This window comes from Carlito syrichta, unplaced genomic scaffold (genome assembly GCF_000164805.1).
Source record: "Carlito syrichta isolate Samal-C Ts95f unplaced genomic scaffold, Tarsius_syrichta-2.0.1 Scaffold304629, whole genome shotgun sequence".
NCBI classification, from domain to species: domain Eukaryota; kingdom Metazoa; phylum Chordata; class Mammalia; order Primates; family Tarsiidae; genus Carlito; species Carlito syrichta.
Window position 1 is genome coordinate 594,972 of NW_007248725.1, and position 27,292 is coordinate 622,263.

Consider the following 27,292-nt stretch of genomic DNA (forward strand, 5'->3'; position numbering starts at 1 on the left):
CCAGCCTCCGCCTGCCCCTCTCCACCCAGCGGCCAGGACAGGAGCTCGCGCACGCAGGGTGAGCCTTGGCCACGCCCAGCCAGCCTGTCACTCACCTTCCGGCATGATCTTCTTTGGCGGGGGCGGAGGGGGCTGCAGGGGCCCCAGGGTGGACACGCGGAAGCCTGCCGGGAGGGTCTCCGCGGAGGCGCTGAGCATGCCGCTGCTGTGGTGGTCCCGCGGCCGGAAGCGCTTCCTCCAGGAGGGCGCCCGGCGGAACACCTTGTCGTCTCCCTGCACCGTGGGGACACGCAGAGGCCCGAGGGGCACGTTGAAATTGCCACCCTCACACTCTGCCTGGGGGAGGGCAGTCGTAGCCGGTTCTAGGGGTACTACTCCCATCCCTGCGACAAAGGGGAGCAAGGTAACGTCCCCTTTCCAGCCCTCAATGTTTCCATCTGTAGAAGGAAGCAGGAAACCTTGCCACCCTGAAATTTCCCTATGGGCAACCGGGTGGGGAGGCGTGAGGGGTGGGGGTATCTGGCTGGATCTGTTATTCTGTAGTTGAATTCTGTCTCCTTGCCCATCCCAATCTCAAACTAGGTCTGGGATGCCCACTGGCCTTTCAAGGTGTTCCTCTTCTCAGTCTCACCATGGGAAGTTACAGCCAGCTCCCATACAAACTCTCCTGTCCTTCTGGAGCTTCCATATGGCTGTAGCCTGGGTATGCTAGAAGAACACTGCATCAGGAGTCAGAACATCTGGCTTCCAATCCTGGCTCTGCCATTTTATTGGCTATGTGACCCTGGCAACCTCTCTGAGCTTCAGTTTTCTGAATAAATCTATTTCCATCTATTTCTCAGGCTACCTATCCCTAATTCAATTGGATGAGAGTACCCTGCAACAGTGATGGGTAGAGTACATAACCAAGCAGAGGCAGGCTCCTCCAAGGACATGGCAGGCAGCCCCCTGCCATGTGCCCCTCACCTATGCCAGCCAAATCTCCAAAATAATCATACCTACCACAAGGTACCCAGGGCCACAGTCTTATAGAATGACTCTCCGCACAGGCCTCTCTCCTCACCTTCAGAGCTCACATTCACTTGCTCAGTACCCATGCCCAATCTCCCTCCAGCCCTACTTCTCAGAGCTGATGCACAGGCATAGTGCGACCAGCAGGAGCAAGGGTCATTTACCCACCTGTTCATGCCTCAACAACCCCTTCCAGTTCCAACCCCTTAGAGTTTGTTGTTTGTACCCTGAGTAGGCCAGGTGCTCTGTCTGATCAATTCTTAACTCTGTGTACTTCTCGGCCACTCATCCTAGTAGCATTTTTACATCTATTTATGAGATAATTAATACAGTCATGCACCACATAACAATGTCTCTGTCAATGATGGATCACGTATACAGTGGTGATCCCATAAGATTATAATGCCATATTTTAATGTCCCTTTTCTGTGTTTAAATATACAAATACCATTGTGTCACAAATGTCTATAGTATTCAGTATAGAAGATGATGTACAGGTTTGTAGCCTAGGAGCAATAGACTATACCATACAGCTAAGGTGTGTAGTAGGCTAGACCATCTAGGTTTGTGGAAGCATACTCTATGATGTTTGCATGATGACAAAATGAAATTGCCTAACGATGCCTTTTTCAGAACAACGGTATCTCTTTCTCCTCCCCCTCCTTCATGTTCTTCTTCCTCCCCCACCTTTCTCCCTTCCCACCTTCATCTTTTTTCCCTTTCTCCCTCTTTCCTCATTCTCTCTGTCCCCCTCCTCCTTCCCCCACCCCTCTCCCTATAGTTCTATGGGGCAGGAAACATGATCTTTTTTTTTGTTCTAATGTATCCGCAGCCCCTGAACAGTGCCTGGGAACACTGTAGGCACTTAATAAATATTTGTTAAACGAATAGGTGGCAGCTGGCTCCTTATGCAGGCATCCCATTCCTGAGTTTTTCAGGAACTTTCCTCATCACTGCTGTCCTCCCCATGATCCTGCTCTTAATCTAGCCCAGAGCCTTCTCTCCTCTCTCTCCTTTTTCTCTCTCTCCCACTTTCTCCATTTCCACCTTTAGCCAATCCTAAGTACTTATTTCTGAGTTCCTCCCCTGTCCCTAATAGCTGTCCTTCCTTCCTGTTTTCTTCCTCATTTCCCTTGAGGCCTCATCTCCATGTAGAGGGAGAAGTGGATGCAGCTCTTCAGAGCCTGGAAACTTGAGAAGACGAATTGAGAACCACAACTGGGAAAGTGAATAGTTGCAAGAGACAGCTCAAGGTTGCTGCTGATGTGCTAGGTGGCTAGACAAGGAGACCGCTCTATCTCCCTCAGCCTGGATGATCTCCTTGGATCACAGACCTCCCCCCATCAAATTTTATCTTATTCCCAGGACCTGGCTTCTACTTTAGGCTTCCTGTAGGAACCAGTCCTCTCTAACCCACACCTAGCTGCATCCCAGAAACCCCAATGCATGGCCCTATGACATCACCTACTCAAGAACTCCACCCTAATATCTGGAACCTGAGAGGCCAGACAGCCCCACAAGCTTCCAGAAGACAGTGGAATATGGCGGAAGAGCTCAGGAATCAGATACACATCTGCTCTAGTCCTGCTCTGCCACAGCAGGTAATTTAACTCTTTGAGTTAAAACTTCCTCATCTGTAAGATAGGGAAAATAACCTGTCTTGTATGTGTGAGACATCATAAAGGGACACATCTGTCACCATTATACCACCATGCCTACACTGAGCAGGCATTCAAAGAATATTTTTGTAAGGATTGAAGGATTCCATAGCTTTCTAAAATAGAAAGCACCATACTAATACATACATACATACACACACACATAAATGCACATATACATATATATACAAACACACACACACACATACATATATATGAGTCATTTTTCCAGACAGAAACAAAGAAAGCTGAGATTCCAGATGTGCAGGGAATGAGTGGGAAGGTCAATATCACAGGGGCATTGGGAATATTAAGATCTCTCAATGTGGGACAGCTGCAGGGTTCTGGAAGTTTATCTTCTTGACTGGAAATAAATATATAGTATATATGGGGGGACCAAAAAAACCCAGAATTTATTTATTAAAAATTATGTATTTATTCTTACATGTTTAAACTTTAGTCACCTTCAAGGTACTCTCCATTTGATGCAATACACCTATTGAGATGCTTTTCCCACTGCTCAGAAGTTTTATAACTTGTCAGTTTTGATGTCTTTTAGTCCTTTTGCCTTTTTTTGTTTCACCTCTTCCACACTGGCAAAACTTTTCCCTTTGAGAACTTTTTCATCCAGGGAAACAAAAACAAGTCACTTGGAATGAGATAGAGATCGAATGAACAGGGAGGGTGGAGCATAGGGATCATGCTTTTTTGGTCAAAAACTGCTGAACACTCAGCATGGTGTAGGCAAATGTGCTCGAAAATCACTCATGGGCAAATGCATTAACTCTCCAGACAAAAAATTAACTGAAGCCAAATGCAGTCTCTCACAACAGTGCTAGCTGGTACACTGATTCCAATGGGTTTCTATAACATTTACCTAGTGGGGAGTCCTGTACTCCAAGGGGCCCACCCTCCAAAAAATAATTCTGGGGCTTTTTGGGGGTCCCCCTCATATATATATATATTTTTTTTTTTTCTCCAAACTTCAAAGTACCTCTATGAAGAAAACATATCTCCACAAATTCTGTGTATTCCTGAGAGTACCCTGTCTACTGAGGCAGAGCAATCATTCAACAAAGGTGGGTTTTTAGCCCTGTTAAACCCAAATAAGAAACAATGATGGACAAGCTAAAAATAAACAAGCTCTGGGCAGTTTTTTCACTAGCTTGGAGCCAATCAACTAAGGAAGACCTGACAGGCAAGGATAGGCAAGGTTGGTGACTGGAAAGTGAAAAGGGAGGAGGCAGAAGCTGAGGAGGCACTGTGTCCTCACGAAACAGGTGAACTTAAGTCAGCATCTCTAAGGGAAACATGTAGCTAAGGAGGTCAGGGTCTTTTCCAAACTCAAGGGGAAGGCCTGATGAAATCAAGTGCATGGGGCTGTTCCTTCTGTGATCAGGACAGCTGAGAGAGGGGAACGTTAACTTGGTGTGAAGGTAGACCCAAGAGTGAGACTAGAGAGAAAGCCAGGATGATAAAGTCCTAAGCCATGTGTTCAGCTGTCAGACTGTGCTGAAGAATGACCGAACAAACCTGGCATTTAACAGCCTCAGCTGGGCATCCACCTTCAAACAATCACACTCCTGTAGGATGAGCTAAAATCTTACCGAACTCCTGGAGGTGTGCTGACCTAATAGCACTGAAGACATAGGGTCTGAGAGATCAAGGGAAATGTATGATCCCCAAGATATGGCCTTGGGGGGAGACCTTTGATCTTGCATGGCTAGGAGGGCCAGGCATAGAGTTGGATGCTAGAAATATAACACATAGGGGCCTTCAGCTTTTGAACAAGAAGAAGGTGCACTGAGACTTCTCCACAGCCTATCACTACTCAAAGACAATTGCTGCCTCCCCAGCCCTCTGACATCATCCCATCCCCTCTGGCTCTCCTCCCTTAGGCCAGCCCTCCAATGATCAGCCCAGGGAAAGCAGAAGTCATGAACTTCAACCCAACAAACTAATGATGACAAAATCCTCAAGGCCCCTAATTCACAGCCAGGTACTCACATCATCCAGCTTCCGATCTGTGCCCAAGGCCAACAGATTATTGAACTCTCTCTCCATCACTTGGCGTGCCTGGAGTCCATAAAGCAAGAGAAAGAAAGGTGGAAGAGACTAGAGTTAATGACCTGTATGCCACCTTTCACCTGTTTGTTAGAGTCCAAGGGCAGAGATTGGGGAAGGGGGAGGTTCAGTGCATTTAGCCCAGTAGAGGCCTTCACACACCTTCCCGATGCTGCTCCTTCAACAAAACTTAGGATTATTTCATATGGAGCAAATGAGAAAAAAATAATTTTTTAAAATTAAGTAGGATCACAGAACACATGGATGGACAGGCTTCACCTACTAGAAAAAACAACACAACATTTTATCTATCAGGTGAAAATCCAGACTATCTTTCTAGAGGGGTAAGTAAGCATGTAGACCATGGATAATCAGAACTTAACTTATTTGTGTTAGATAAATATATCTGATAATTCTACATCAAAAACTTAAACTAGGAAGACTGCTCAGTTATGGATATTGGTGGCCCTTGGGTGGCATGGTTCATAGAGGCTTTGTCTAGGCCTCCCAGGAGATTAAATTACTAGGAGTTTTGGGAAATGTCAGAAAGAGGAGCATTGTCAAAACTGTCCCCAGCAGTTTCTCTCGCCCATGCCACCAGCTCTGGCATGACTCCCTTTCTTCTTCTCTCTTCTTTCTCTAATAAACTTTGTTTGAAAACTTAAAAAACAAACAAAACAAAACAAACAATCTCCAGATGTTTTTAACCATTTGCAATGAGGGATTCCATATTGGGTCAGGTACTACATTTCCCAGTAGGTAAGCTAAATAACTAGGTCAGGAACTGAGGAAAGGTTAGAAAGCAATAGAGAGGTGTCCCTGCGACTATTTACAGAGTTACTGCTATCCCACAAAACTGAATGCATTTAGCGACAGGAAGTCAAAGAATGAGAAAAGTCCACCTCTAGGTAGAAAACATGAACCACAGAGTTCCATAAGGACAGTCTTTGTCAGGATTGAGAACGTAACATTTTTATAAATGATTTGAAAGGAGAAGCCTAGTACATTTTCCAACATCCAGTTGACACTGCTCCTCTGGGTAGTGAAAGGTGATGGTGACAGGTGTACACCTCACAAGCATCTCATGAAGCCGTGTGAGTGGGCAGGAGAATGGCAGGTTCAAGGTGGGCAAGAGAAGAGAACTACACTTGGGGGAGAAAACCAAGCTCCTTTTAGAGGATGAGGGGCTCTGTGCTATCCGTTTGGACTTCTTGGGAGAAGGGTGACTGCAGAGAGCCTACGGGACACACCAGCCTTTGAGGGTGTTGTTGCCACCCTCAAAAGGCCAACGCACTGCCCAGAATTACAACACAGCCCTACCCTCACTCAAGCCAAAATGTGTCCGCTCCCGGAATAGCCTGTGTAGCTCTGGTGGCTGAATTTCAAAAGAGATCTAACAGCTGCAAACAGTCCAGACAAGGGCAGCTAAAACCATAGGCGAGTCTATATGAGGAAAGGCTAAAAGAATTAAGACCACTCTGTCTGGAGAGACAAAGGCTTGGGCTCAGCAGCAACACAATCAGAGTTGATGAAATCACAAAAGGTGAGCATTAGTCAAATACAAACATCCTTACCAAACCTGGAAGGACGAGGCAGCTCCTTCCCCAGGGGGATCCTGACAGGGACATATTTAGGACAAATAAAATCAGGAAGTACTTTATACAACAGGTAGTACTTCTAAAATCTATTACCTACAGGAAGTCAGAAAGGCCAAAAATATAAATAAGTTCAAGAGAATTTAGATATATTCTTAGATGACAGCTCCATAAAAATGATGAAATGTAATTTCAGGAGATGTTTAATCTTGAGCTGTTGACAGGGAGACAAAGTCCTGGCCTGGAGAGACTCTGGGCTGTGTAATTTGGTATATTTAGCTTTTTTAAGCCTGAGAGCCCAAGAGCACATCTCTCTGATGATAGACAAAGGAGTTCTCTGGTTCTTACAGGCCCTGGGGCTAGTCCTCCTCTAAGAAAAGTCAGATCAGAGAAGCAGGTTGAGGAAAAGGAAGACACAGAGTCTCAGCTACCAAATGGGGTTGAAAGGAGACGGAGTACCACAGCAGTCATAGGAGCACACTGTATTTCAGGCCTGTGCTTGGTGTGATCTGTATGTGAGGGCCACGTGTTCCCAAGGGGCTTTGGTTATGTACCAGGACCACTTGGATGCTTGAGGTCACTGTGATCCCCTCTTTAGGCCCCGGAAAAGCCCCTCACAAATACCTAAGCCTGTGTGTATGTATGAGAGAGAAAAAAAGAGGACAAGTGAGGGGGGTATTGAGACTGACTGATTAAAAGGCCACCCACCTGGGTGTTCTGCGTGGGAATCTGGAGAACCAGGGCCAGAGTGTTGTGGTCGAAGTTCTCGTCCAGGGCCAGCAAGGCACCATGCACACCACTCTCGTGCAGGTTTCCTGCGTAGTCCCGGAGCCCAATAGACTGGACCCAATGAACCACCTGGTCATTGGTCCAGACCAGCACATCTGAAGGGCGGGGAAAGAAAGGGGACAAAAAACGACAGTAGGTATGGCCAAGGGCTCTGTAGGCCCAGAGCCCCAGTCCACCTGCTCTCTGACCCCCACCCCACCCCCAACTTTCCCCATCTGCTTTCTGTGCTCCCTGGCACCTGGGATCCTGGAGAACCAGGCCCAGTTCAATCCATCCCTGCCAGCCTGCAGGACTCGGGGTTAGGCCAACAGGCTCCCAGCTTTCTCCCCAGACAGCTTGCCTGAGTCATCCCCCTGGCTCAGGCTGGAATGGCCTCCTTATTTTTTCCACCCTCAAGGTCCCCTCTAAGACTTGCCTTTCTTTCCCATCCAACCTCACCTAGGTCATCAAGCCACACGAGCACACCGGTCCCTACATCATCCCATGGAGTAACTGTTCTGTCCTGTTGCTGGCTACCATCCAGTGTGTCGGGGTGAGAGAAGGGCATGATAGCCAATTCAGTATAGCCTACGTCTCCTCCATCAGACTGGGTGCTCTCTAAGGTTGAGGGTACATCTTTCCTCTCAGGTTTGGAGTTTCCCTGAGACCCAGACGCTTCCACTCCGCTTGGCCCAAGGCAGGGACCCATGAGGCAGGCTGCTCCCACACCCTTTCCAAGGAGGCCATGCTGAGCCTGACAAGCTCACCCTTGATCTCGTGCTGGCTCTCTTCCCGCCTCTTCTCCAGCTCCTTCCGGTCATAATTCAGCCTCTTCAGACACATGATGCCATACTGAAGACTGGTTCTGCAGGCACACAGCCCCCTGAGCCAGAGCCTCAGGGGGGCTGCGTTCCCACCCCACCTACCCCACATCCAGCCACAGCCACAGCCATAGCCAGACCTAGTGCCTCCAGAACAAAGAGCACTCTAGCCCCTCATGTTCCTCCTCCAGGCTTGCCCGCAGTTCAACCCGAGGCTACTTCCCTGTCGCTGCCTACCCCATATCCTCCCTCAGTCAGGAAGTGGGCCTGGGGATAGCTGGACAGAATAAAAGTTCTCTGAATGAAACCAGCATGCCCTCCCTCTCCAGGCACTGGGATGACAAAGACCCCTACCACCCACAAGCCAAAGAAGAAGCAAAAACAAGATACTCTTCTGTCTTCCCATTTCACTCAGAGATCTGCAGGGTGCTCTGTGATCTGCCCTCTTACCTGCCGCCCTCCTCCAGCCACTCTCCCACTTGCCCTCTCTGCTGCAGCCGCATTGACACCGGCTTGCTGGGCCTGCAGGCTTCGGGGCCTTTGCACAGGCTGCTCCCTCTGCCTGAAACACCCTTCACCTAGTCTGCTGCATAGCTTGCTCCTTTGTCTTAGATCTTAAATGTTTGCTCAAATGTCACCTCAGGTCAATTCATTAGTCATCTTGTTCATCATATTTGATACTGCGACATCACTGTCACCATCCCTGGCCTATACTCCCAATCCCCCCTTATCCTGATGCACTTTCTCCCAAGCATGCGTCTATCAACATACCATATATTTATTGTTCCTTTACTATCTCTTCCAGTTAGAACATAAGCTCCGCGAGGGCAGGGAACTTTGTTGTGTTCCCTGATATTAAACCCTTAGCACATAGTGGGGAGTTTATAAATGCTTGTGAATTAAATAAAATAATTTACATATATTACTAAAAGTACTTAAAGTACTAAAAGTGCCAGATGCATAGTAAGCCCTCAATAAATAATAATTAAGCCAGGTTGAGAACCAGATTCCATGGGTTAGAAGGGACCCCAGAGGCCATTGGTCTAAGCTCCTGCCTAATACAGGAGTCACCCCAATAGCATCCTTCAGAATAGTCACTAAACCTGTACCTGAGCACCTCTAGTGACAGGGAACTCATTACCTCTCAGGGTAGTTCATTCTACCTTGGAAAAACTGTGGGGTTCTTCCTGAATGTGAACACTATTTGTCATTCGCCTCTCTGGGTTTTTCCATCGATGGAGAAACAGAAGAGAAGGCCCCTCCCCACTCTAACTGCTTTTGATATTACTGAGACTACTGCCTGTGAGATTAAATTGTGCAGACTGCTTCCTCCTCTCCCTTCAGTTCTACCCAGGGGGGCCTTCTGCCTGGAACAGTCTCCCCCTCATAACTCACAAACACCACTTCTAGGAACCCTTTTCTGGCTCAAGCCATGTGTTGCTCAAGCCGCTGGTTTAAGCCTTGGTCCCCTGTGAGGAAGCACGAGCACACACAACTCACAACTGGAAGTGCCTTCTGTCTCATTTCAAACTCACTATAATTTTCGGTCCTATGGCTTTCAAGGCTGCCGCATAGCATCACATAAATATAAAGCCCTTAAGGTTAGGTCAATCTGGGTTTGAATACCAGCTCTGCCCTTCTTCGCATATGTAAAATGGGGTCACATCTCTCTTGTGCATGAGAATAAATCAAGGGCTTCGCCCAGCCCCTGGAATGTAAACAGGCACTCGGTAATGACACCATTATTAAGGCAGCGTTTCTGATTATTGTACCTGCTTGTTCTATAAAAGCAGAAGCTCCTCAGGAGACCTGCTCAATAGAGCACTATGTCCTAAGGAAAAGAGCTCTGAACTGGGTGTCAAGAGACAAGGGTTTGCGCTCCATTCTATAACCACCCAGGAGAGTGGTCTTATGGAACTTGACCTCTATTGGACTTGTGTTCACTCTCTGTAAAATAAGGGGTTTTAAACATCCCTTGTCATAAAAATCATTATTTAAAAGAATCTTAAAGACATAAGAACATGCTTGTGAAATGTTAAGTGGAATAAAGCAGGTATATATATAGTTGAGGAAAAGCATATGAAAATGCTTTAGACACTCTGAAGTACTCAAGATTCTAGAACATGCGTAGGCCAGGATTCTCTCCTGGGGCTGGGCAGAGGGGTAGTAGGGAGGATTTCCATAGTCTGGGGTGGGCCCAGCTGACAGATCCTCTAGCAGCCCAGGCACACCCTGGCTTGGTGGGGGAATAGCTCTTCTCTCCCCAGCCCTATCCATCACTGAGTCAAGGACAGGTGCAGCTGGGCCTGGCAGCCTCCCTGGCAGACTCCCTTTCAGCCCTGCTTGACTGGGGGCGGGGATCCAGAGGGGAGGACACAGCCTTCATATGCAAGTTGGCCCTCATGTTGGGGTCAGGAAGGCCAAGGGTTCCAGGTCAGGAGGCTCTGTAATGTGGTGACAAGAGCACTGGACTTGAGTCAGCAGACTTAGGTTCTACCTGTACTCTGCTACCCGAGTGACCCTGGGCTACTGCTCCTTCCTATGCCTCAACTTCCTCAGCCCTAAAATGGGGAGGCTAACTGGATCCCTTCCAGGTTTAGCCTTCTATGATTTATGAAAGACCACAGGACATACACAGAGTCCTGAGGAAACCTCAAAGAGCCACACCCCCAGCCCCACCCCTTGTCTCATTACCCACTCAAGGCAAAAGACCTGGCTCAAAGACGGATGTTAAGAAGGACTTCCTTAAAGTTGTGGAGCAGGAAGCAAAAAAGAAACAAAAAAGACTTCCTAAAAACTGTCAACTCCTGGGACCATGCCCACTCCCTGTGTTCTTCAACACAAATGCCTGCTGGGACCAGTGAGGGAAGCAGGCTGGAGGGAGGTAGGAGTCCCAGCAGCAGGCCTGCCCTTCCTAAGAGAGCACCACTCTCCAGATCTAGCTGCCTGTTTCCATGCTAGAATGGGTTGACAGAGCTTTCCATTTTTCAAGAGAAGTCAGAAATCCAGAGTTTTATATAAAATTGTCTGCTGTTTAAATACTGGCAACTAAACTTATAATTTTTAAAATACGTGTGGGACAAGCAAAACACATCTGAGGGCCAAATTCTGCCCACGGGCTGCCAGTTTGGAACCTCTGCTACAGACACTTTTGAACAGAAGATCTTTCCAGCAAAAAAGGAGGAGAGGATGGGATGACATCCTGTAAAAAAGGATGTGAGTCCAAAGCTAAGAGACTCTGGTCTGGGATGTTGGCAGGGCAAACACTCAGAAAGACCTTTCCCCTCAACTTGGAAGGAACGAGACACCTAAATTAAACTCCGGGGTCAGTTTGAGTCTTCTTGGGGTAAACATAGAGAGCTCAGCAAGCCCAAAGACAAGCAATAAAATTCAGACCTAGGGGAAAATCTCAAAGAAGGTGAAGCTAAAGATAAATGACTTTTTGTGTCTTAAGGATTAGAGGTAAGAGGATCAAGTCCTCAAACTGCAGGATGAGACAAGGGTTCAGCAGGAGAGACTTTCCCAACAGCAAGACCTATTACCACCAAGAGCAGGCCATGGAAAGAGATAGAGGCCCCTCCATTCATGGGGACAGACCCCTATCACTAAGGGAGACCTACATCAGGAAGGTGGCCCTGGGCTCAGACTCACTCACCGGTGGAAGCTGTCTACCATCTTCAAGTGAACCCGCAGGTCCTTCTTGGTGAGGTGATCCAACATGCGGGCGTCTACTAGGCACTCCATGAAATAGCTGCGGTACTGGGGAAGCCCCAGGCTAGGCAGCCATTCGTTCCCAATCCACTCATGGTTCATGTCCCCATAGGCCAGGGTCTGGGGGAACAAGACAGAGGAGGCTATGGGGAGAAAGGCAGACCCGGCAGGCTGTAGCTGGCATCTCTGATTGGGAGGCACATGAATCCATCCTCTACCCCTGAGAGAGGAAGGGCAGTTCAAGTCCATTTCAAGCCCCTCCATTAAGGGTAGTGGGGGGGGTGGAGATTTTAAATGGAGCTTCTTAAGATCTTGAAATGATACAGTTCCACTCATGTATCAATTATCTATACTAATGAACAGAAGCAGCTATCCAGGCAGCAATGATATGAAATCCTTCCTGTTGACTCTGGAGTGCACTTGCGGTCCTGCATGGTAGACTTGCCTTCCTGACTCTCAGTGAACCTCCAGCCCGCTGAACCCAGGGGACAAGCTGGGTCACAAAGGACCTGCAGCATGGCAAAGGAAGCCTGTCTACTCTGAGAAATAGCTGACCTCATACAGTCTACAAGGAGGTTAAATGTTGGCTGAAGACAGACAAAATAAAGGGCGGGTACCCTATGCCCAAATAGTCAGTACTTGGTTCTTAAGGCCTGGTCCTCTACTCCAAAATTCTCTGGGTCCTTTGTTGCTTTCCCATGTACCATGCCACCCTTTTCTGCGAGGTCTATGTCATGTGAAGTGGCCTCCTGACATGAAACCACCCATCTTTAGAAAGCTTGAGCCTTTACGGCTGGGTGGGCGGTTCATGCCTGTAATCCCAGCACTTTGGGAGGCCAAGTGCTTGGGACCCAGGAGTTCAAGACCAGCCTAGGCAAGTTAGCAATACCTCATCTCTACAAAATATTAGCTGGGTGTGGTGGCACATGCTGGTAGTCCCAGCAACTGGGGAGGCTGAGGCAGGAGGATTGCTTGAACCCAGGAGTTTGAGGCGGCAATGAGCTATGACAGTGCCACTGCACTCCAGTCTGGGGAACAGAGTAAGACTCCTGACTCAAAAAGCTTTAACCTTCACAGCAACACTCCATCACTCTTTCCTTACCCTACTTGATGTTTTTAGACTGAAAAGGACTATTTGGTTATCTTTTAGAGTGTAATAGTTGATACATACAAAACTATATGCAACATGTGTACTATTATGCATAAAAATGAACTTAGCGGCTGAGGTGAGTGGATTGCGTGAGCCTGCAGGTTCGAGACCCGCCTGGGCAGCGAGACCTCATCTCTACAATAAATCAAAAAATCAGCTGGGCGTGGTAGTGTGTGCCTGTAATTCCAGCTACTCGGAAGGCTGAGGCGGAAGGATCGCCGGAGCCCAGAGGGTCGAGGCTGCAGTGGCGGGGAACGGCCACTGCACTCCAGTCTGGGTAACAGAGTGAGACTCCAACTCAAAAAAAAAAAAAAAATGAACTTAGCATCTGTGGGCATCACCCAGGTTAAGCAGCAGGGCATTATTCCCTGCCACATCCACCCTGATGCTCTTCCTCCCCAACCCATTTCCTACTCCCCCTAAAGAGGTAACCTCTATGCTCAGTCTTCTGACCACTGTTCCTTTGGTTTAAAAAAAAAGTTCTACAGTTTTTACAATCACCAATGTCTATTTTTCTAAACAACACAATACTGATTTTGCTTGGCTTTGAGTTTTGCTATTGAATTCCATTCATCTCTCAGGATTTGCACTTTTCATTTAACATTCTATGTCTCAGATCCTCCATCTCCTCTGCTTATTGAATATGCTGTAACTGATCTGTCCAGTCACCTCCGGATGGGGTTTTCCCTGTAAGTATAAATAGTGTTGCTCCCTGCTTCATTCTTCATGGCTCTCATCACTATCCAACATTGTCCCCTTATCTGTTTATTTATTGAAACTGTCTTTTTTTATTCCTATTGATATGGTTTGTTTACTGCTTCACGAGGGTTTGCTTTGTTCACTTCTGATTCCAGACAGCCCAGAAAGGCCTAATACCTGTATTTGCTCAATAAATGTTTGTTCTCTAAATAAATGAATGAAAGGCCTTTGCTCAGTTCATCAGGGGTGACCCCTGAGACAGACAGGGAGAGGAAGAAGATCCATATCAGTCAAGTCAAAGTCTCATTATTCCTGAGAAGAGAGTCACATTGAGGAGAAGGGCCAGTAATGCACAGGTCACAACCCTCCAGGGCTCCTCACCTGCCCTCCTGAGAAACCAGAACAAGTAACTAAAGGAAACTGGGCAGGGGGTGGGGGGAGAGAGATTTCAGCAGGAGGAGAGAACCTGTGTCCAGGGCTCCTAATGTGAAGAGGAACAGAAACACATTGGGGCTCAGAGAATCCTGCTGGAGAGAGAACCTATTGGAAGAACACTGTGCTGAGTTTCAGAGAAGTGGTTCTAGATGAGGGAAAGGACGCTTACCTGAGCCCAGCTGCCCTCCTCACTGTCCTAGCAGGAACGAGTGCGGCATGTCAGGGGAAACAGGCAAAGTCAAGAAACCTGTCAGCCTCTACCCCAGGCCCCATCAAGGAGAGGGACAAGATACACCAGTATCTGGGTAGGTGATTAGGGAAAGTTTGTTGGGATGGTTTAGAGAGGACAGAAGGTTGTTATGTGCCCATGCTTGCAGTGAGAGGGGGGCAAGTATGTGTGGGGGACAAACACACTTCCACACCTCCCAGGTTTGACAGGAACAGGCAAGATGCCATGCTCTCCCAACCTTCCTCTTCCTCCACTGAGTGACAAATGCAAAGGCAGTGATTCTGTGACTCAGGCCCATAGTCAGGGCAAAGCCCTCTCTTGCCTGTCCCTCCTCCACTGCAGCACACCAGTGGTCTAGAGTAAGTTTGTGACTCCCTAGAACAAACCACACACACACACACACACACACACACACACACCCCTACACACCACCCAATCTCACTTCTCCCCATAACCCTCCACCCTGAGAACAGAGCCCCATCACACATCAGGGATACCAATCTTATACTAGATCTATTTCAACCCCCTGACTTCTCACAACCTTCCCCTCATCTTGAGGGAGTCATGAGTCCTAACCCTAGATCCAGGGCCTAGGGCCAGACTCACTGTTTTAGTGGATGTGGCCAGAGTTTCCATCTCTTCATGAGTGACCCAGACGTTCCCAGAAGACTGCAGGCAGAGAGGAAACCTAGTTGGTCCCCAGGATCCCATCAGGCTGGGAGCCCCAAGGACAAGGACAAAATTCCCTCCCCCAGAGTCCTCCCATAGGCCTAGCCCAGAGCTCTGAGCAACTTGACAGCATAAGACACATCTCTTTTATCATCATACCCACACAGTCTAGCACAGTGCCTGGCACACAGAAAGTGCTCAGTGTTTCCTGGATGAATGAGTGAACAGTGCTGATCTGGGATGGGGACAGACCCCAACCACAATAAGGAAAGAATTTACCCTGAGGGTGCATGAAGCAGTCTGCATTCTTGCGTTGAGGTTAGAGGATGAGAGCAAAATCCACAAATGCCCTACTCCCTTTGCTCCCCACAACCTGGCACCAATGTAATACCCCAGACAGACCATCCCAGAAACCTAGAATTACTGACAGGATAGGGATGGGGAAATGGAGCCCACAGTTGCTGTGTGGGATGCAGGGAACCAAGTCTGCTTGGGTCCTCCTAGAATCTGTGTCACGCCCTCCTGAAGACCAAGAAGAGCCCTCTGTGAGGATGGGAAGGAAGGGCAGGGCTCAGCACTACCAGTTTCCCAAAGCTCAACAGGAGTCCTTGCAAACCCTATTCTGGGGCTTCTTACAATGTCCTGGGTGAGGGAGAGGCCACTCACAGTCCTGGAGGTGGGTGGGGCGGAGGGGCTGGTCAGTGACACCATCTCCTGAATGGCTAGCCGGAGCTTGAGCCGATGCAGGGCATTGCTGATACCGATCTCCCGCTGAATTTCTGTGTCCGACAGGGCGGACATGATGGCACCACTCTTGACGTTAGCCCTGCAGGCTGCCACGTACCAGGCAGGCATCCCCACCCAGAGCTGTAGACATGAGGCACAGGGGGGTAATTCAGTCCCTTTCTCCAAGATCTGGCCCCACTACCAAGAGTGTAGCAATACCAAGGGGCAAGGGCCAGGTCTCGTCTGTGAACTTAAATGCAGAGCATAGGAATGTGGAAATAAGCATCATCAAGCCCCTCTCTTTCCCATTTTGCGATTAAAAATCTAAGGCCGGGGAAGTTAAAGGGATTTTCCCAGCATTGCATGGGTGATTAGCTCCTGGGGGCAGCCTATAAGAAAGTCTGAAGCTTCAGTGATTAGTTCCCCCTTATCCAAACTTAGCTGCCCATGAAGCATCAGTAAGTAGCATAAATTCTCTCCTCCAAAGTAACTGGTGTGGAGGTGATGGGGGGAGGGGCTAAATGCTGGGTATGGCATATGTGCACTTGGCAGCGGAGAAACACACAGGGAAGTTCTAGGGAGACGGCCCCTCTGCCCACCACACACATCCCTCCCTCCAGACTCCTGAGTGGTCTCCCTTTACTCAGGCTTACCTCCAACCAGGAGACCACAGTAGGGCCATCCCATTGGGCAAAGGGCGTTCCTTTTCTGCGAGCATCTTCAAGCAGCTGGTGCCTTGAAGGAAGAAGAACAGACTCACTAGTCCTTCCTTCTCCCTCAATCATGCTTGTTCCTGGGCCCCACTGGACCATGCCAAGTGTTTAAACTCCCACTTCCCCTGCTCCCCATCCTTGGACTTCCTCTGCTTTATGCCTGAAACAGTGTAACACCAATAAATGGGGCAGGAACACCTCTCCACCCCTGAGGGCGAGAGCTCTCACTCTGTACATGACCTGACACGTTGACTTGGACCTTTCAATCTGCCCCGCCAGAGACCCACAGGTCCCAAGTCACTCTCCAAGGCCCCTTGCCTCCTCCCTAGGGTCACCCTAACAACCTCCTTCCAACCCTGCTGTTCCCACATGGGCCAGGCCAACTCAGGAGGGGCCTTGCTGGGTTCTGACTCCTTAAGTTCCATCCCAAGGCAGCCCTGGGAAGGCAGGTGGGTGTGGGGCTAGGCCCCCACCCTGGCAGGGCCTGGCCTGTGGCCCTTACTTCTTCTTCAGCCGCCGGTCCTTCTCTGCCTGGGTCCCCAGCTTGGCAGGCACCATGAGCTCCTGCAGACCGAGCTCGGAGTCTGTTAGCATAACTAGAAGGGAAAAGATGGGTATGTCAGCCAGACCCTCCATTCTCCTCCCTGGACCTGGGCTAGGGGCAGGGAGTAGAAGGAACAGGAGCCTCTTCAGCAAAGGACAACCTAAGAGGGCCCAATGGGACCACCCACTCATTATTTCTGGAGCCACTGCTCAATGTCCCTGCATCCAGGCAATCCCAAAGTGGCATCAAGTAGGTCATCCCCAGCCCAGTGAGGCCCTTCTGGGAGTCTCAGCCCCCAGGGTGCTATCCATTCAGATGGACCAAAGTTATCACACCCTAGAATCCTAGGCAGAACCTGTCCTTCCTCCAAGCCAAGGTGCAGAAAACAAAACAAAACAAAGACCAGAGAGCCAGACACAAGTGGTTTCCGAGGCTGAGAGAGAAGGGTCATCTTGACTTGGGATGGGGTGAGGCAATCTGCACGCTCATCCCAACCTTCAGCCTTTTTCTCTAGGTGTGCTCACTTTCAAACTGCAAAGGGAACACGCACAGCTCTGTCTTCTACTGAGGATTTCCTCAAACAGATGCCAGGACCTGACAGAATCCACTGCAAGGGGCAGTATCTTAGAATTCAGGTAAGTCCTGGCCACGGCCACAGTGCACAGTGGGCAGCAGGCATGGGTATCCAGAAACCAGTCTGAGATGCTGTCTTAGGTTTAGATGCTAACATGGTGTGGGGAACAGGAAATCATAAGGCTTCATCCAAAATGCCTCTTCCACCAGGTAGGCCTTTCGGCTTCCCCATCTGTGGCGGCTCCACAGCTCCTCTCTCCCCTGTGGATTGGGGAGAAGGGCACGCTACCTCATTCCCCAGGCTGCCACTCCCAACTCCCAGATCCTGAGCAGAGGCAATCACCTTTCCTCCTCCCCCTTCCCTCCTCCTCACTCACTCACTCACTGAGCTATGTTCTGATTCACATCATCCTGAGTTACAGAGAGGTATAATTATGCATTTGGGTTCAAAGGTTCCTGTCTTCTAGTTGATCAAGCTCCTCCCCTGCAGGAAATTCACTAGTGCTCCCACTGCCTTGGGGGAACTTCTGAATCTCTTCAACAGCAAGGCCCCACAAGCTGGCCCCAGCCTTGCTGTCCAATCCCATCTCCCCACTCCTCCCACCTACTTTCTTCTCCACTCTGAAAAAACATAAGTATACACAAAACTCATACCCACAAATCTTTCCCTTTCTCAGACCACCTCCCTTCCCCTCACACATGGACCTCTTCTTGACTTGGCTCATTCCTATCTGGCCTCCAAGACTCAGCTCAGGTGTTGCTACCAGGGGGAAGCCATCCCTGCCACCCCCACCATGCCATGACTGAGTTCTGAGTTCCAGGAGCACCTTGGGCATATCTCTATCATTAGATTGCTCTGAAATCATCTTTTTTTCCTCTTCATCAAACACTGAGCTTCTTGAAAGAATGACCTATTGCTCCAGTGCCTGTTACTCAGCCATACAGTGTTCCTCAATAAACATTTGTGGAACAAATGACTGAATCGAAAACAGAAGGAAAAGGAGGGAGAAAGGCGAAGGAAGAAAAGAAAAAGAAATAGAAAAGAGGGGGAGGGGCCAGGTGCAGTGGCTCATACCTGTAATCCCAGCACTTTGGGAGGCTAAGGCAGGAGGATCACTTAAGCCCAGTAGTTCAAGACCAGCCTGGGCAACATAGTGAAACCTCGTCTCAACAAAAAAAGCAAAAAATTAGCTAGGTGTGGTGCTGCATGCTTGTAATCCTAGCTACATGGGACGCTGAGATGGGATGATCACCTGAGTCCAGGAGGTCGAGGCTGCAGTGAGATGGGATCACACCACTGCACTCCAGCCTGGGCAACAGAGTGAGACCTTGTCTCAAAAAAAGGGGGCGGGGAGGATGAAGACAACATTTACTGTGTACCTATCACATGTCAAGCATGTATTAGAACTGTATATCACAGAGGTGACAAAAATGCTACTCTTGCCCAAGCAGTTTCTAGAATTTAATGTCTACAAGCTATAGTTAGGTGTTATAATACTTTGAGTCCTGGAGACCAGATATACTAGAAATAAGTTTCAATCAATAACTGACCTTTCTAAAGAAAGACCCAATTTTTCCTGAAGAGCCTGAGCACAGCACAATACATCAGAAAACCTCCAAATCTTCTGCCCCACACAGAAAACCCTCCCACAGCATGCCAAACAAACAGCCATCCAGCCGCTGCCTGCCACTCATGGTGGCAGGAGCTTACCACCCCACGAGGCAGTCTGTCCCATCACGAGACAGCTCTAATAGAAAATGACTTCTCCAGAGCTGAGGCCTGTCCGTGGCTTCCACCCACTGGTCCCTGGGAGGCAGGCAGAGCAGGCCAGATCTGAACGCACCCTCCTGCCTCTGATGCCCTTATGCCCCTTAGACCTCTTAGAAGGGAACAGAGACCATGGCCCGTGGCTCCATCCCGACTCAGCTGGATCAGCCTGCCCTTCTCCTTCTTGCCAAACAAGCGGCCAATGGACGACTTGATGCCCTTGCGCTTGGCGCCCTTGTGCAAGGAGTCCTGGCTGCTGTTGCTGCTGCTGGGGTTGCTGCCCTGATCCTCCAAGGCACTACAGGGTGACAGCCAGGAGCGGGTGGAATAAGAAGAAACATACTTAAGTTACAGCAAGAGAGATGGAAGTTAGACCTCAGGAAAGATTCGTATTAAGTGTCTGAACTAGGGCAGAAGTGAGGGGGAATGATCAGAGCAGGTGAGCCAGGGAGATATGGAAAAATTCTTCCCTATGATGTTTCAAAGAGAAGTGAGACATCTGGGCGCCTGGGGTAGGTGAGACACAGAGGCAGAGAGAGGGATGCAGTGACCCTGGGAATGGAGAGACTAGGGATGAGGCCTGCTCCACTGACCTCTTGCCTTCCTCCTGGCTCAGGGCTGGGTGGCCAAGCTTCTCTAGCCGCAGCGTCCTGGGTGAGGAAGGAGGAGAAGTCTCACATTTTATGGTGGCTTTATCCTCTCGGTTCTCTTCCCGAGACACTGGCGACTGAACAGACAGTGGAGCTGTCAGGGGATAGAGGGAGAGACCTGGGGCCTGCCTACCCAGCCCAGAAGAGGCAGAGGAGCACAGAGAAATGCGGGAGGCCCTGGGTGCCTCTCTGAGTGCAGACCGGGACTCAAGGGCCATGGGGGGAGAAGCCAAAAGGGAAGGGCCTGGGAGCAATTAATCCCTTAGTACCTGGGTCATCGGGCAGCACTCACCAGCAGCTTCCTCCTATGCTTTCTTAAGTCACTGGGCTGGAAGAGAGAGCGAATGGTGAGCTTGAACTCACCCTCCAGATGCCCTAAAGCCAACCCCAAGGGGAGCCCCATAGTCCTAGGATGAGGAGATGGCATTCAGTGCCATACATAGGTGTGAGAGAATCTCATATCAGAAAAAAAAAAGAAGCCTAGAAAATAAGCCAGGGCTACTTCTGGAAGAAAGGAAGAGGTGTGGGCAATGGGGGAGTTTCTTGCGCATTCTGGGCTTATTCAAGGGAGAGGGCAAGGATGATACTCCACAGGCCCTGTTCAAACCCAGGACAAGTTGGTAGTCTGACATGTTGGAGTCCAAACACATTATGGGAAGAAGGTGCCAGGCCCAGCTGAGGACACGTGTGCCTGGCCATCTCTCGTAGTCCCCCCTCCCCCCAGTGCAGACCCCAGTGGTGACAGGGTTGCTCATCAGCTGCCACTTACCAGGGTCATGACCCCCATTCGGTCCAGGTCCTGAGCAGCACTGCGGGAGGTGAGCTTAGGTGTGGAGCGGCCGCTGAGTGGCGGGGACGCGCTGGCCAGGGACAGGGCGGTCAGAGAGGTGGGGATGGAAGCACGCTTGCGCAGATGTGTCAGGTTTAGAGCCTCCATGCTGCCGCTGGTCACACGCGTCTCAATCTCCTCAGCACGGAGCTCCGTGGACTCCTTTTCTTCCTGAATCATCCTGGGAGGAAGACAAAGCAAGACTTCACCGTGAGCCCCCACAAGGGAGATGCCTGCCCTTGCCACCCTAGGACATATGGCACTTGCGAAGTCTGCATGCATGCCTGGCTCTAACCCACTGGAGCTTAGAAACACGTCTCTCGTTAGCTGGCCTACCTCTCCTCAGTTTAACATAAACATCTGCTGGGGAAGGAATCCATTTGATCAGCAGAATACAAACCATCCTGCCACAGGTCATTCTTGACCTGCTACTAACTACAGGGATGACCCCGAGTTCGGTATTTTGTTCTTTGTACCTCTGTTTCCCAACATATGCAATGTCTGGGGTGGTTCCCAAATGCAACACTTTTAACTGATGCTGACCCTGAATGGGGTTTTCTCTGTTCCACAGAAAAATTACAAAAATAATGCTAATGGTGTATGTGTGTGCATGGGAGGCACTCAGAGAAAAGTATGTGTACACACACTCACTCATGCTACTGTAAAGATGTCAACTACCTTTCAAAAAGAAAGATTTGTCTTTGTTCTGAGAGTATGTCTTTCCTACTTTAAGGATACTAAAATATCCTTTCTTTTGCAGAATGATCATAATGGTAAATGGTAGCTATCATCCATGTTTTACTTTGCAAAATAAAAAGTTGGTGGTTGCCGGGCTCGGTGGCTCAGCCTGTAATCCTGCGCCTTTGGGAGGCTTAGGTGAGTGTATTGCCTGAGCCTGCGGGTTCGAGACCCGCCTGGGCAGGCGAGACCTCATCTCTACAATAAATCAAAAAATGAGCCGGGCGTGGTAGCGCGCGCCTGTAGTTCCTGCTACGTGGAAGGCTGAGGCGGAAGGATCGCCGGAGCCCAGCAGGTCGAGGCTGCGGTGGCCGGGAGCGGCCACTGCACTCCAGTCTGGGTGACAGAGTGAGACTCCAACTCAAAAATAAATAAATAAATAAATAAATAAATAAAATTTAAAAAATAAAAATAAGAAGTTGGTGGTCCTATGTTAGTACCTGTCTCTCTGTGTGTGTGTGTCTTCTTTGTAACTGGTCTGTGAAATCCAAAAGTCTGGGAACCATTAAACTAGATGATCTCTACAGTTTTGTAAAGCTCTGATATACTTGGTTCAGATATTCCCTTGCCGTTTGTCATTAACATTAATAAACTCATTAAAAAGACAGCATACAGGCCAGGCTCGGTGGCTCAGCCTGTAATCCCGTGCCTTTGGGAGGCTGAGGTGAGTGAATTGCCTGAGCCCGCAGGTTCAAGACCCACCTGGGCAGCGAGACCTCATCTCTACAATAAATCAAAAAATCAGCTAGGCGTGGTGGCGCATGCCTGTAATTCCGGCTACTCGGAAGGCTGAGGCGGAAGGATCGCCGGAGCCCAGCAGGTCGAGGCTGCGGTGGCCGGGAGCGGCCACTGCACTCCAGTCTGGGCAACAGAGTGAGACTCCAACTCAAAAAAAAAAAAAAAAAAGACAGCATACAGTGAAGGTTTTCACAGCTTTCCTCCCACTATCTGTTTGGTGCCTTATTAGGGGCAGGAGGCATGGCACAGTACATAGAGTTTAGACTCAAGTTTGAATCCTGGTTCTGCCACATACTGTGTGGCTTTGGGCAAATCACTTAACCTCGCTGAGTTCCTGTTCCTTTGTCTCTAAAACAGGAACCACACTACCTACCTCAGGGACTGTGGCAAAGCTGACTGTTACATCTCTGAAGCTCTCATGCTGAGCCAGCCTCAGTAGGTGGGAAGTAATCTCAGTGGTTATGGTCAGCTGCAGGAGCTGCAGTAGCACTGCCTCCTTCCTCCTGAGCCCAGCTACATCACCAGCCCTCAGAGGGGAGACGAAGCCTGGGAAGTCCATATGAGGCCCTGTCCTTCTCATTCTGGCACTGGGCCAGCCTTCTGCCTGATGGTCCACAGAGGGTCCCGATACTGTAGCACTCTAAAGTGCAGCCATAGAAGGCAAGAACGTACATGTAGGCTTGTTCCTGCAGTGCCACCACACAAAGTGGCCCCTGTCCCCCAGGCACCTGATCTCCTCATTGATGGCATCCAGCTGCTCCTGCAGCATCATGGCCAGGGTCTGGGCATCTGAGTGGCCGCTGGGGGAGACAAGGTCCACGGAGCCCACCAGACGCCCTGGCTCATCCTCATCCACGTCAGAGATCTCAGGGTCACTATCAAAGGCAGGGGTGGCCGCGGGGGCCAGCACCCCAGGCAGTGGAGATGGCTCCCAGTCCTTAGAGAAGGAGGGAAAAGGCACAGGAATCAGATACTCCAGACCACAGCAGAGCAGGACTCTCCCCATCTCCACCTCCACCCTATAGCACTGGCATCTCCTGGGAACTTGCCGGAAATGCAGAATCCCAGGCAGCACCACCAGACCTACTGCTTTGTTAAAATATGCATTTTAACAAAATCCCTGGGTTATCTCATTAAAGTCTAAGAGATACTGCTCTAAATTAGAAAGGTAGCTAGCAGAGTGGTTAAGAACAGATTCCAGAGAGACTGCCTTAGTTTGAGTCTTGGCTCCACCAAATGCAAGCTTGTGCAACCATGGGAAACTCATTTAACCTTTCCGTGCCTCTGTTTTTTTCATTTGTAAAATGGGGATAGTAATAGTACCTACCTCATAGACTGGTGTGAAGATTAAAGAAACGCATGTAAAACCCTTAGCACAGTGCCTGGAACAAAGTAAGCACTACACAAAGGCTATCTGCTTCTATGCACACTGACTCACAAAGGGTGACTATATCCTGGGAACAAGAAAAGGCCAAGCAACTACGACTGTCTTTGTCTCCCAGAGTTTTAGCACATCACAGGATGCTCTGGTCAACTCTGAGAAACAGTGACTTCTCTGAAATCATCCTAGAAACCTCTTCAGTAGACAAAGGCCCAGAAGAGGAAGGGGCAGAAAACTGGCTGGGAGACCCAGAGGAGCAGGGAAGAAAGGAAGGGAACCAGGGACAGAGGTACTCTAATACCCACCCTTTATCACTTGAGCCCCCTAGCACCCTCTTAGGGCTCTTCTAACTCCTGCAGCCTTTAGTCTGAGCTGTGGGCAGTGGCTGTGTTCTTATAAACAGAAAGAGTAAAAGAGTGAGAGGAGAGAGAAAAAGAGGCACCTTCAAACGGTGCCTCTCCCATCAGACCAGGGGTTTCTTAACAGTAGAGTAGCATCTCCCCCTGGGACTAGGAGTTCCCTCTTTCTCCATCTACTCTCCTCATTCCCCAGAGAACTGAGAGAACTTGGGCTCAGGTCAGAACATGCTTAACAACTGCAGGACCAGGCAGGGATCAGACTTCCCCAAAAGATGGAAGTCAGCCCTTTCCTGCCCCATATCTTTCCTCATTCCCCACTAATCTTCCTAGGCAGACTCAGACAGCATGAACTCACAGCTGCTTCTCAGCAAACTCCAGATGCCATCCCAAGGGCCAGTTAACCTGTCATCCCTCCCTATCTCCCCCACGAACCACAGCTTTTGTTCCAGAAAGCTTGCCAATCCCATCTTACCCCTGCAGCCCCCGCCGTGACCACTAGAAACATACGCCTGCACACCCAGGCACACGCACACACACACTTCAGTGGGGCCTCAGGGACTGGCTGGCCACCCGCCAGCCCCCACCTCTTGCCCACCAGGAGGCTGAGGCAAGGCAGGGGGCACAGCTGTTGCAGCTGACGATGGCCCCAACCCCAGGGCTGCAGCTGTCATTGACATGGGGGAGGGCAGGGGAAGGATTTGCCCCGCACGCCAGCCGTCTGTGTAACTGGAGCCAGGCACGCGGCCGAGCTGACCCCAAACTCCCCGAGGAGACCCCACCACCCCCTCACCTTGGCAGACTCTTCTCTCAGGGAGGAATAGCGGCGATGCAGACCTGGGGCTGCATGGGGGGTTGAGCTCAGGGAGAACCGCACATCCGCTGCACTGCCCTTGTGTGACCTTGAGCAGTGACAGGGAGAGAAAAGACAGGCTCTGAGGACTGAGAGCCCCAGCTCACACCCACTGGGCCCAAAGAAACCAGGGATCTTCAGAGAAGAGAAGTCTTAGCAGAACACAGAGCTATCATCAATGTCCAAAGGGCAACCATGTGAGCAAGGGGTTAGACTTATTCTCTGGGGGTGCAGGATTCAGAAGGAGCCAGGGGAGAAAGTTCTAGGGAACATGAGAAGGATCTCCTAATGGCAAGGGTTGGCTTATGATGCAACTGGTGGCTTTTTAAAAAGTTGAGCACCCCGTCAAAGAGGGATTCAAGGGGAGGCTCTCTGACCATCTGACCAGAATGGAACAGGAGGGCCCCAGGCACCAGTGAGGTTGGAAGGGAAGATGCCTAAAGGTTCTTTTAACCCTAAGCGTCTCTTTCTTGATCTTCTCCCTTTTCTTGGGTCTCCCCATAATATGGACTGAGTCCCTGGCCAAAATTCCACCCAGACATACTGTCCATACTCCAGGAAGCTTTGGAAGACCCTGACACTGTATCAGAGACACAGGTCGGAGAAACCACTTCATTTGCCCAGGGAGTCTACTCCAAGTCTGAGATTTCAGGACCCCAGTAACAATCCTCTAAAGTATCTAGAAGTCTCCCCTAGTGATACTTTTTCCCTGTACCTTCCCAGCTTGGAAACCTGGAGGGAGCCCAGAGCAAAGGGACAGGGTGAGCCTACAAGAGACTACACGAGGTCGCTGGGAAGCTCCTGCCCATCCCCCTCTCCTCCCCTGCAGCTCAGTGCCAATTCCATGATCACTGGGCCCAGTGATTCTATAGTCAAAGCCAAGAACGCCCATCTTAACGAAAGCAAGCAGTGGCAGATGGCCTAGTGTACAGTGAGCCATGTCTTACTAGTTGAGGGACTGTCCCTCCTAGTCAACCTACAGGAAGGGAGGAGTAGGAAGAATCACAGCTACTGTCCCCTGTCTCCATTCTCTGCTTCTCTTCATACCCTATACAATTCCTGATGAACTTGAAGGTGGCACTGAAGTTTTTACCACCCCAGACACCCACAGGCTTTTCTTCCTCACGTTCTATGTCCTTTCCCCTAATTCAAGCACAATGCTTCATGCACACATATGCATATTCCCTTCGACTTTTCTTCATGGTGACTGGTTCCCATTTCCCTGAAACAGCAAGCACATGACCAAAGGGAACTGTAAGGGTTCTGATCTAAGAGACTTTGTTTTGGAGAGAAGACAGCCAGGGTCCATGAAACTTGAGTGGCATCATCCACTTTGGGTGTCCTCTATCTTGACCTTACCTCTCTGGCTTAGGAACTGAGGGCAGGCTTACAGTCCGAGTTCAATGCCAACTGCTTCACAAAAGGTGGAGAAAAACCCAGAGGTTCCCTAAACATGGGCCTAATTCAAACATTAGGTAGAAAGCCCCATGCCACAACCATATAAGTATCATGGCATCTCTACTTCCAGTAAGGAAGTTTCTAGCACCTTATTCCAATCTCTCCTGCTGTCTTCCTGCCCCCGCCTGAACTTAGGTGGTCCTGGACGCTCAAGAGAACTGGAATGGGTGGCACTCTCTACTAGCGGGCCCTGTGGACGTGAGTAAGCATGGAACTCTGCAGAACCCTCTCAAGGGCATGTCTCCTGTCAAGGACGCAGGAAGCATGGCCTGTGTTCCATGGCAGTGGGGATAGAGCACTGTCTGATGACTTCCCTCTCAGCATCCTTCAAAGGACAGGTGCTCCCTTCCAAACTTCCCAAGTGAGCTGGATGACTGACCAAGTTCTCCAAGCCTCAGTGTCCCACCCTGAATAGGAGGAGGGCCTGGAGGTCCTGGATGGTTTTTGACAGGGAAAGCCTCCTTCCACAGGGTCCATCCAGGACCCCATCCTGCCAGGCCCAGCCTCCCGCACTGCAGTACCTGGAGTGGACGCCATCCACAAACGGCCCCCCTCGGCCCTTCAGCTGGTCCACCTCTTGACGCAGCTTCTCAATCTCTTCAGATAGGCGGCCCTGTGCCAGCAGACCCAGGTGGGAGGGAGGGGGCAGGGAGGGGCGGAGAGGGGAGGGTGGAAGTCAGAGGGGGACAAAGAGGACAGCAGAGTTGGGGAAGAGCCAAAGAATGCACTACCAAGACCACAGCCAGGGGCCCCGGGCCAGGCTCATGGATGACACCAAAAGAGAAGAGGTCCAACCAGAAAGTGAGCGGAAGGGTCGGCAAAGGGGCAGGGCTGGGAGAGAAGTCTGTCTGGGGAGGGCTCTGCTGAACTAGGCCTGCTGACCCCTCACGACTGCACAGATGGTGACTGGGCAGCAGAGGGTTCCTGTGACCTCCCGGACCTCAGGGACACCGCTGAGGCAGGGAAAGTGGCTAATCCTGCCAGAATCACCTACCTCTTGCCTCACCAGGGTTGGAGGCTCCCAGCAAATCCTTTGGTTGAGGCCTTCACCGGGCCCTGCCTCTCTCCTGCCCACCCTACGCCCTATGCTTATGGCCTGTTTCTTCCTTTTTTTTTTTTTTTTGAGTTGGAGTCTCACTCTGTCGCCCAGACTGG

The 27,292-nt window shown here is 50.0% G+C and overlaps 1 protein-coding gene across 2 annotated transcripts in view; it reads right to left on the minus strand.

The window, feature by feature from the left end:
- Nucleotides 1-27,292, minus strand: part of PPFIA4 (PTPRF interacting protein alpha 4) — a 53,294-nt gene that overhangs the window by 2,844 nt on the left and 23,158 nt on the right. Inside the window, exons 13-29 of one of the 2 annotated variants that reach the window (XM_008060468.2) lie at nucleotides 26,659-26,750; nucleotides 24,620-24,728; nucleotides 22,818-23,026; nucleotides 20,554-20,794; nucleotides 20,077-20,112; nucleotides 19,728-19,861; nucleotides 19,266-19,432; nucleotides 16,752-16,845; nucleotides 16,190-16,271; nucleotides 15,477-15,677; nucleotides 14,748-14,810; nucleotides 14,082-14,108; nucleotides 11,573-11,748; nucleotides 7,864-7,961; nucleotides 7,037-7,212; nucleotides 4,677-4,745; nucleotides 96-273 (exon numbers count right to left, since the gene is read on the minus strand). In XM_008060468.2, the coding sequence (XP_008058659.1) occupies nucleotides 96-273; nucleotides 4,677-4,745; nucleotides 7,037-7,212; nucleotides 7,864-7,961; nucleotides 11,573-11,748; nucleotides 14,082-14,108; nucleotides 14,748-14,810; nucleotides 15,477-15,677; nucleotides 16,190-16,271; nucleotides 16,752-16,845; nucleotides 19,266-19,432; nucleotides 19,728-19,861; nucleotides 20,077-20,112; nucleotides 20,554-20,794; nucleotides 22,818-23,026; nucleotides 24,620-24,728; nucleotides 26,659-26,750 (2,152 nt within the window). The remainder of the gene's footprint in view (nucleotides 1-95; nucleotides 274-4,676; nucleotides 4,746-7,036; nucleotides 7,213-7,863; nucleotides 7,962-11,572; nucleotides 11,749-14,081; nucleotides 14,109-14,747; nucleotides 14,811-15,476; nucleotides 15,678-16,189; nucleotides 16,272-16,751; nucleotides 16,846-19,265; nucleotides 19,433-19,727; nucleotides 19,862-20,076; nucleotides 20,113-20,553; nucleotides 20,795-22,817; nucleotides 23,027-24,619; nucleotides 24,729-26,658; nucleotides 26,751-27,292) is intronic. The other variant, XM_021713608.1, reaches the window with a different exon arrangement.